General features: G+C 32.8%; 1 protein-coding gene across 1 annotated transcript; it reads left to right on the forward strand.

Annotated features, from left to right (window-relative positions):
• Positions 1–232: 232 nt before the first annotated feature.
• LOC101492865 (uncharacterized) lies at positions 233–1,639 on the forward strand. The gene is made up of 3 exons (XM_004497016.4): positions 233–1,082; positions 1,176–1,253; positions 1,343–1,639. Exons 1-3 carry the CDS (start codon positions 435–437, stop codon positions 1,346–1,348), a joined length of 732 nt encoding a protein of 243 aa, XP_004497073.1. The 5' UTR covers positions 233–434; the 3' UTR covers positions 1,349–1,639.
• Positions 1,640–11,023: the final 9,384 nt, after the last annotated feature.

An 11,023-nucleotide genomic window follows, 5' to 3' on the forward strand; every position in this document is an offset into this window, starting at 1 on the left:
AATTATCTTTAAAAAAACATACTCCACTAACTATGTCATATTTATAATTCTAAAATATGGTGAGTAAATGTGGTTGCTTTTAATTTATTATGCAAAATTAATTACAATTTTTGAAAAACATTTTTTTATATTTAATTTACCTTAGAATTGTTTATTAAATAAATCACCCAAAGCGCATTTTAGCAAAGAGAACAGAAACCGAAGCCGAACGTTAAAACCGCTTCCGGCATATATATACATATCCATGTATACGAAAGCAAAAAAAAAAAAACATTGCATTTTCCCGGCGAAGTTTTGAAGAGACGAAGCAATCCAAAGCTATTGTCTTTCTCCGAGAAAATTCCTCAGCTCGGGGAACTCTCCGTTTTGTTTCTCTCTCAACAAATACTCATCATAGTTACTTCGTGTTGTGTTTTTGTTTCTGGTTCTGATAAATGGTGTTTCCCGGTTCCGGTGAAGAAGAAGAGAGTATGGCTACGAATTCTGAAAGAGTGAAACCTCTTCACAATTTCATGTTACCTTGTTTGAAGTGGGGGAATCAGCGTCATCTCCGGTGTATGAAAATCCCTTCCGACGACGGAGATCGTCAATCGCCGTCGAATGCTCCGACAAGGGAAATTGAGTCTTCGCTGAATAATGCGAGGATGAGGATCACCTCCAAACAAAGAATCATCGGTGATGATGGGATCGATGCTGTTAGAGAGAAGTTGATGCTTGATCTGAAGACTGAAGCTGATAGAATGAAAGATGCGATTTTGAGAAAGGAGGAAGAGAATGATGATGAGGTTGAAGAAAGGTCGGTGGCTCCGGCGGCGGCAGGAGAGAGGACGTGGAATCTGAGAACGAGACGAGGTGGTGCCGGAGAAAGTGGAAAAGGGCTGAAGATTGATGAGAAAAAACCTAACGGTTCGCCGTCGAGGAATGTTAACGGAGGCGTTAAGTTAAGAGGTAGTCCCGATAAGGTGAAATTTTCTTTGACGTTAACGAAGAAAGAGATTGAAGAAGATTTCATGAAGATGGTGGGTCACCGGCCCCCTAGAAGGCCCAAAAAAAGGCCCAGAAATGTGCAGAAGCAATTGGATGTAATAAGTTTATTAAATTCAATCATTAATTACTTTCGTATTTTTAATTTCGTGGTTTCGTGTCGTGTTGATTATAATTTTTTTTTTGTTCAGAACCTTTTCCCTGGTATGTGGTTATCGGAGGTTTCTGCTGATGCGTACAAGGTTCCTGAAGTTCCTGATAATGGCAAAGTATGTTTTTTAATTACTTGTTCTAATTGGTTTGATTTCAATTTTTGATGTAAATTAAGTGTTGGATGTTTTTTTTTTTTTTTTTGCAGAGGTAGAAGGATTAAGTGCTGTTAGTGACAACAACGTAGGATACATCTGAATTTGATGTGGGATTTGATTTGGTGGACATTTTCTCGGTAGCAGTTGATATGTACCGTTTGTTGTTTTTGAATTCGTAGGGTTATTATAGTTCATTCTTTTGTTTATTAGAATAAATTCTCGTAAGAGATATCATTGGTGGAAATGAATGCAGTTTCTGTTTCTATTGTACTCTGCTTTCATCAGGCTTTGTAGTTTGAATAACCAAACTATATAACATTGGCAATTTTAAACTTTATTTTCAGTTATAGTACTTGATCAACAGTTAATCACTGTATTCTGTGTTTAATCTCGTTGAATGGTTCGTGGCGAAAATTTAGCTTATCACTGTCACACAAAACTTGTCCTTATTATTACTTACTCCTTTGGTTCAGAAGTATGGAATGAAAGAATCACAGTTCTGCAGCAACAACTATACATTGCCGATGTGCAATAACCGTCTCTCTCAGCAACTGCTACACTCTGTACATTATATACATTTTGCATCTAAATTTCAATTGATTGTAACATTATATACATTTGATTTAACTAATTGAGGCATGCTCTGGGATTGAATTGAAGAAAATTATATGCAAGTCACTTACAATTGGTGGCATTGAAAATGACAATCTTGTCCATAAAGGTTTGTTAGCCAAAAAGAGACGTTATTTCTAGAGGTTTCGCGAACGCATCAATTAGGGGCTTAGGAGTTAGGCCTATATATATATGGTCATGGTGGGTGGCCTGGTGATCACGCTTCTCTTCAACCCCCATATAGAATGAATGATGCCTTTTTATTCCTCTGTATCTCAACTCCACCTATAACTTTAAGTTATCAAATCCATTTTTCAAACTCAAATGTCATTTACATCAAAGTTACGGACCACTTTATTTACAATTCACGCATGTTCTGTACTTAATGAGTAATTCCTTCAATCCATTTTATTAAGTGATTCAATTCATTTTATTAGGTGATTAATGGGTCGTCAAATTTTATTAAATATATTCACGACATGTACAAATATTTTATCAATATTCTTCATGGATTGTCAGTTTATTCATATATAACATCTTGAAAATGTAATTTTCCCTTCTTGTAAGAAATTTGTCTATTTTTTAAATGTATTAATTATTGTTTTATCAAAATACATTTAACTATTATATTTTTGTACTTAACAATAAATATTACTCCATTAAGAACATAAATTTATTCTTAATAGATTTAATAAATTAATTCTTAACTAATTATTGTTTTATTTTTAGTAAATCGTCAGCAAATTTAATATTATTGTAGTATAGATTTTTATAAAATTCAGAACTAATTTATTGGTTTACGTGGATAATGAATAATTTAACATTTTTTTACTTCACAAATAAAAACAATTTAACTTTTGTGAAAGGTACATAAAAAAAAATCGTGCACTATTAAGTGATTATTATCATAAAATAGCCAACTAATCAATATTTTGTTGACTGTTAATACCTATTATCTATACATTAACATAATATATTTTAAATTTTTTTGACAAAGAATGTATTAATATTATCATTATTTTTTTTTGGTAAGGATTGTTAATCTTTCTGAAGGTATTATTATTATTATTATTGATGCTGTAAGAGTCGCTCGTAACCAAATAAATAGGACTCGCGAATAGTAAACCTATGATTATTTTATTGGGATTTCAGTTTCTTATATGCTTTGGGAGAGATGTCGAAAGTAAACCGAAAATAAAGAGCTTCTTGATTTCGTCTGAATTTGATTTCTCTCTTTTTCCTCAATTACCTCGTGAATGATTTGATCCCAATTTCATCAACAATTTCAATTTGCGATAGTATTTCTTTTTTATATTCAATCTCCATAAATCTTGATTACGGAACCCTAGAACTCCGATTTTAACTATCGCCGAAAAAATACAATTGCGGAGTCCTAAATGTGGATTTAGGGTTTCATGTATCTGCTGCCAGTGGTTGCGTTGATTTAGGGTTTCATATTTCTGCTGCCTTGACTTGCTTCGAGTTCGATTCGTATCGGAAAATAATTATAAGTTTCTTGATTGGACAATCTGCAGTCCTCTCGAATTTACCTATGTCTCTCATGTATATTTGATTTCTACCTCTCTCCCTTTTTATTTTTCAATTCTTAATCTTTTGGATTTTTTTCTAATTGATTTTCCGCAAGTTATGTCTTTCGTGAAGCAAACACATTCTGTCTCCCAAATCATGTTTGACACATGAATGTTTTGGGGTAGTTTAATCTTGATTATCCAAGAATGTGAAATATCGGCTAATCTTGATTATTAAGCCTATGAAGGCTAATTTGGACAGTAAAAAAATAAAGTTACTCTATGAATTATAAAGACAAGTTGGCTTGCGATGTTCGGATGATCCTTATGAAACGATTTCTTTACGGTTACTTATGCAAATGTGGCTTGTAATATGAATTCTTTATTCATATGAAATCGGTATGGTATATGGCTAGAAAGTGTCTTTATTCATATAAAATAAGTATGTAAAATTGATGGCTTATATGCAATTTCAATATGAATGTTTATTCATAACTTGATACTTGAGATACAAGTAAAGATGACCCTTAATGCAATGACAGGACAATGCCTATTCTATAGTGGTAAATTGGGATGATGTTAGTGCGCCTTGAAGATCTTAGATGTGAAATTGAATATTTGTTTGTTGATGATTTTGACTGTGAAATTCAACATTTGAGCCTCGATTACTCTCTTAAGTGTGAAAATTTGGTATATAAATTTTCCTTAGAATGATGCTTGTTTGAATGTTAAACAAGTGATTTTGAAAGTAAATTGTCCCTTTTGATTTCGAGAAGGTCTACGAGATGACAAACAAAAATTTTCAAAAGATTTTTTTGAAAACTATAATGATGGAAATCAGAAAGTTTGTTGGAAATTTCTACCGTGGTTGAACAAGATATTTTTTCAAATATAAGCATTCCTTTAAATTTTGAGAAGCTTTGTGAGATGGTAGACATAATTTCAGATACCTTCTGAAAGAGATTCCCAAATGTTAGTTAATGTGGAATTCTTGAACTATTATTCTGCATTTATTATTAAAGGTCTAGATTTTGGTGTATTGTGGACGGTGGAAAATGTGAAAGAACAAGAGCTTATTGAAAGTTTGAATGAGTTTGAGGTGGGGAGTGGTTGCCGTAATTTCTTATGTTGAGGAGGCTGTGACGGCGATTTATGTTGGCTTGTCTGCATACTTCACAATTAACTAGCTTGTTTCTTGCTTAATTTCTTTTGCAGCTGTTGATGCATTCAAATTGATGTCCTTGTTAAATTTGATGTTCTCTTTCAAAACAACAGAATTTGGTGTATAGATTTGGAAGCTTGTTGTGATTGGGGCAATGTCAAATTATCAAATTCAGCTGGGAAATTGCAGGTGATTAATGTTTCACAGAAACTTGATTTGAAATGTTGCCAAAATACTATGATCAGAATCACAATCATTATTAGATCTCATATTTCTGCTACCTATGATTGGTATGATTCGCAAGAGAGATGCAAAAACAAAGAAGAAATATAGGCTTTTTTTTTGTGCCTCTCGTCTTAGTTTAATTTCTTCTAACATTTCAGTGATTCTTAAGACTTATTGGGTGCTATGTCTAGAATCTAGATGACCCTTATGAAATCAAATTTGGCCAAGATTCAATTTCAATCTATATGTTTTATTCATAAATTGAAATGCAAGTCGTGACAACCCTCGATGCAATAACTATACGATGCTTTTTCCATAATGATGAGTTGGGATGATGGTAGTGTACCTTGGTGACCTTAGACGCAGAATTGAATATTTGTGCCTTGATGACCTTTGAATGCGAGCAATTATAAAAACTATTTAATATATGCGCCTTCGGTTACCCACTTACGCTAAAATGCAATTGCGATATGAATTTTTATTTGTAATGTAAAATTGGGAGGGTATATTGGAGTCTTGATTTGAGAGTGGGATAGATTAAATATTGACCAACATATTCACTATCTACATGAAGGATCATAGTGAGACTTTAGCTTTTCAGTCTTACCTCCTTTCGATTAGAATGCACTCCAAAAGCATTACAAGCCCTTGGTTCAAAGTATATGAATCATCAAATGATCATATTAGATAGTCGCAAAAACTAGAATGATGTCATTTAAAATGCCTATTGAAACTTCTACCATGGCTGAATAGGTGATTTTAAAATATAATTGACCCCTTATTATTTTGAGAAGTTCTATGAGATTGCATACCTAATTCCTCTCATGATTGTTTGAAGAACTAGAATGACACCATTCATAATGCTTGTTTGAAACTTCTGCCCTCGATGAATAAGTGATGTTAAAAATATATTGTTTCTTTTTTATTTCAAGAAGCTTTATGAGACGGTAGGCATAATTCCTCCAAAGATTGTTTCAAGAACTAGAACAATGTTACTCTTAATGCTTGTTTGAAACTTCTACCATGGTTGGTTAAAAATATAATTGTTCCGTTTAACATCGGGAAGCTCTGTGAGATGTGGGAGATAGGTACAGAAGAGATTCCAACATGCCGATCAATGTGCTATGCTTGAAATTTTATTCTGCATTATTCCATCTTTTTTCCAAACCAGGAAACGGAATTTGGGTGACTTTCCATGTTGTGGCATTCAATTTATTTTATTTGGAGTGTGAAAATATGAAACATATTATCAAATTTTTAATAGTTTGTGATGTGACTTCTTATGTTGTGGAGGTTGTGTTGGCCTTTCTTCATACTTCATATGAACTAGTCGTTGCTTGATTTCTTCTTCAGTTGTTGGATTATTAAAACCTAGGTTGTGTTGGATTTCTTCTTCAGAGTATGTTCTCTTTCATAACAGAGTTTTGAATATAGATTTGGAAGCTTGTGGTAATTGGAGCAATGTCTAATGCAGGTATTGGCATTCTACAGAGGGTCTATAACATCTATTGTGCTAAAGTTGTCAAAAGCACTTTCATATGGCATAGCCTTCAATTTATACGCAACCTATGAAAAATAGTCAGAGATCTTGCTCATACTTTTTTCTCATTTTAGTCAATACAATTGGATATGCTCTTTTTAGACGATTCTTTCACATTACTAGTTGCTGACTTGTTTTCTAGATCTGCATAATATCTTTCTAGACGAATTGCTCTTTGATTTAAAATTGAACTTATTGTTACTATATTAGTTATTGGATTAGCTGCTAGCTTTTAGCTGCTTAAATTGACAGTAATTTCCTTATTCTATCCTTGTGATTGTCAAGATTATTGGTGAAATAAAATTTAGTAGGGTGTCATCCAAGTATCTAATTGTCAAATTTTCTGCTAATGTCTGGATTACTTTTGCTGGCCAAACATTTTGCTTGATGCTTGAACAAATAATGGTGCCAAATGTTTTGTTTCTTCTCCACATCATATATAATGTGACCCTAGTGGCTAGTTGGTTAGGATTAATATGTTGATAATTGTTAATGCTAAGTGCAAAGTATGATCTTAGGGTGAGAAAACTTTTGGGAAACCAAAACATAAAAGCTTGAGTGAGCGATCTTTATGTTGAATTAAGTTGCAAGAAGAAATAAAGAATGCCCCTTCGATTTTTGAGCAGTTGTTATGTTGTAGTCCATTTGATTTTTTAGAGCGGTTATTATGCCGTAGTCCATTCGTATTTTAGAGCGGTTGTTATGTTGTAGTTCCGTCGATTTTTGAGTGGTCCTAATACCACTATCCTTTTAGAGCAGTTTTTATACCGTAGTCCCGTTGATTTTTGAGTGGTCATAATACCATTATGAACGGTTTTGTGTCGTAGTCTTTTATAGCGGTTTAAGTGTCATAGTATTTTAGAGTGATTTGTTATGTCGTAGTTCTTTTGATTTATGAGTGGTCATAGTACCATATTGCGAATGAGTTTAATCGTCATATTGTGAGTGACTTTAACCACCATATTGAGGGTGTAATTCTAGAACAGTTTTCTATGGTGCGACGAAACTCCAATACAGTGAATATGAGCTATTTTATTCTGGAGATTTTGTGGTTGATAATTTGCTTTGCACAATTTGGACAGTGCCGCAGAACGTCTTAAAGAGAGCAACCTAGTGCGCAACTCAACCAAGTAATATCTTCGATGGTATAAATTATAATTTTTTAATAGTTTTCTGAAACTCAAAAAATAATTTTAAGAGGTTTCTTTCTGCCATGTCAACCGAATAGATTATTGAATTTGGTTTTATTTCCTTTGATTACAATAAATTGTTTCACTTTGAAGCAAACATAAAATGATAAGAAAGCTGGATAATTAACCCATGCGAGAATAAATAATAAGAATTATATTCTTAATGGACTTACTGATGACCTGAATAACTATTACAGTTCTAACAATACTGCTAAAGATATTTGAGATGCTCTGAATAAGTATGTTGTGAGCTACTATCCATAGTATCAGACGATCGATGACAGATCTGTAGAGGCTCAATCTCGTAAAATTCAGAAGATAACTCACGAGATCATATATTAAGGTACCTCACTCATGACATATTTAAATTAAATGTTAAAATTTAATATATATCCTTCTCTTTGAATATTGAAATCAATAAAATGTCATTTTTTGTTTACATGTTGTGTGATTTTAATTTTTGACATGCTAGAATTTGTGATATGAACACATTTGGTTTCAAACTTAAGTAACTTAAGTTTAATTCCAAAGTTATTTTTAAATGATTTTGAACGATGTGATTTTTGTAGTCAAGCTAAAATAACAAAGAGTTCATATAAATTTGTAGTTAGAGAATCTGAGTCTTTAGATTTATTACACTTTGATATATGTGAGCCTGATGAGATATTAACAAGAAATTAAAAATAAAAGTGAAACGCTTGACATGTTAAAGATATTTGTAACTGAAATTGAAAATTAGTTTAGTAGAAAGATTAAGAGGTTCCAATTATGATTCTAGTTTGTTTAATAAGTTTTATAAACTGTTTGAAATTATACATGGAACAATCGCACCATAATTGCTTGAAGTGAATGGTAAAGTTGAAAATAAAATAGAACTCTTATTGAATTAGTTGTTGTTAGTATGTTTAATTCTAGTGCTGCAACTCATTGGTGTGCGGAAAATATATTGATTATTTGCTATGTTTTGAATAAAGTTCCTAAATCTAAAAAACAAAACATCTCTTTATGAGATAGTGAAGAAAAGACAATCGAACATGTTTTATTTTCAAACTTGGGGTTGTCTATCTTATGTCAGAATCCCCGATCCCAAGCGAATTAAACTCACCAGTAGAGCCTATGAATGTCTATTCATTGGGTATACAGTAAAGAAAAAAGCGTATAGGTTTTATGACCTAAATGTAAAAGTGATCATAGAGTCAAATGATGTTGACTTCTATGAAAATAAATTTCCTTTCAAATCGAGAAATAGTGGGGGCAACGAACCAAGTCATGTTCCTGTGACAAGAAGCTCTAAAAGCAACAAACAAGGTGAAACTGAAACTCGAATAAGTAAGAGTGTTAGAGTTTCTAAAGATTATGGACCCATTATACGACCTATACCTTATTATAAACTTGCCTCATGGTTGCAAACCAATAAATGATGAAAAGGATTCTCTAGAGTCTAACATGATTTGACATATTATAAACTTGCCTCATGGTTGCAAACCAATAGGTTGTAAATGGATCTTGAAAAAGAAGCTAAAACTCCATGGAATGATTGATAAATACAAGACTCGCTTTGTAGCCAAAAGTTTTAGACAAAGAGAAAATATATTCTTCGACACTTTTTCACGGGTCGCTAGAATTACATCAATTAAGGTATTCATTTCACTTGGTGCTATTTATAACTTGGTGGTACACTAAATGAATGTTAAAACAACTTTTTTAAAATGTGGTCTAGAAGAAAAATCTACATGGAACAACATGAAGGTTTTGTGATTCGTAGACAATAAAACAAGATCTGTAAGTTAGATAAATCTTTGTATGGTCTTAAACAAGCTCCTAAGCAATGATATGAAAAGTTTGATAACTTGATTATATTGAATGAGTTTAAAGTGAAAATGACAATTGCAATATCATATGTCTATATGGAGACGACCTACCCATATTTTGATTCAAATATTCATGCTGTAAAAATTGTGAAATCATTGTTGTGTAACAACTTTGATATAAAAGATATCGGAGAAGTGAATGTAATCCTTGAAATCAAGATTACTAGGTTAGAAAATGGAATTTCTTTTGATCAGTGTCACAATGTTGAAACAATCCTAAAGAAATATAATTACTTTGACTCTACACCTGCTTGCACACCATATGATCCAAGTGTGAAACTTTTCAAGAACACTGGTGAAGGGGTTAGGCAAACTGAATATGTGAGCATCATTGGCAGCCTCAGGTATGTCACTAATTGTACTAGACCCGACATTGTCTACGTCGTGGGATTATTGTGCAGGTTTACTAGTAGACCTAGTATGGAGCATTGACAAACTGTCGAAAGAGTCATGAGATACCAAAAAAGGACCATGAGTCTCAGATTACATTATCAAAGATTTTCTACTGTCCTTGAAGGATACAATGGTGTTGATTGGAACATTTTATCATATGACTCCAAAACAACCAATGACTATATTTTAGTATAGCTAGTGGTGTTGTATCTTGGAAATCGAAGAAACAGACAATATTGCCTCAGTCCACTATGAAGTCAGAAATGATATCACTAGTTTCTGCTAGTAAAGAAGCAAGTTAGTTGAGATGCTTGCTAGCTGAGATCCCTTTATGGAAAAAAAAACTTTTGCCAACCGTGTTGATCCACTACGATAGTATTGCGTCTATTGAATAGATTAAGAATCATTATTACAACGGTAAGAGACGAAAAATACGTCGTAAGCACAACACATTTAGATAATTACTTTCTAAATGAGCTGTTATAGTGGATCATGTACACACTGATAAAAATTTATCAAATCCTTTGACGAAATGATTAGCTAGAGATAAAGTCTTAAATACATCCAAAAGGATTGAACTATTGCCTATAGACCAATGAGTCACTCATGATTGTAACCCAACCTAAAAGATTGGATATTGGCCTTCTATTTATAGGCTGTAGAGGCACTGAAAGAAGGTACGAAAGAGCTGTTGGAGGTGCTCTGTATTTTGACTGAATCATTATTTCAGAATAAAAATAATCATTCTTTGAAAACTGTTTTTTGACTTTTCTGGTTTAGCATTTAAAGCAGTTCTGTCCTTTTTAGAAAAAGCCTTTGACGTTTCTTCTTTGATCTTGGAATGTACACTCTCAATCTTGAGTCTTGAGTGTAGCTAGAGAAGTTTGGAGAAGAATTATAAGCTATTTCAGGTGAGATACATTGTTGCTGGAGTTGTGCAGAAAACGGAGAACGATTAACGTTCTTGGTCTATCAGTTTGAACTTTCTTGAGTTTCAATAATCAAACTGGAGTTCCCGTTTTAATCATTCCGGATGTTTTTTGCAATTGTCTTGTCGTATGTCAAGGTTGATCGAACTTTCTTGACAATTTGTTTTTTGGAGTTACAAATTGTCTTGATTGTTTGTCTGTCTTTGAGTTCTTTTATTTTAGTGATCTGACAACCTTCTTGAGCTTGAATGAATCCTACTTGTTCTTTGCCATGTACTGA

This window comes from Cicer arietinum, chromosome 4, assembly GCF_000331145.2.
Source record: "Cicer arietinum cultivar CDC Frontier isolate Library 1 chromosome 4, Cicar.CDCFrontier_v2.0, whole genome shotgun sequence".
NCBI lineage: Eukaryota > Viridiplantae > Streptophyta > Magnoliopsida > Fabales > Fabaceae > Cicer > Cicer arietinum.

Coding starts and splice junctions, on each gene's coding strand:
- LOC101492865 (XM_004497016.4), top strand. CDS start 435: ATGGTGTTTCCCGGTTCCGGTGAAGAAGAAGAGAGTATGGCTACGAAT. Junction 1,083..1,175: donor ATGTGCAGAAGCAATTGGAT/GTAATAAGTTTA, acceptor TTTTTTGTTCAG/AACCTTTTCCCTGGTATGTG.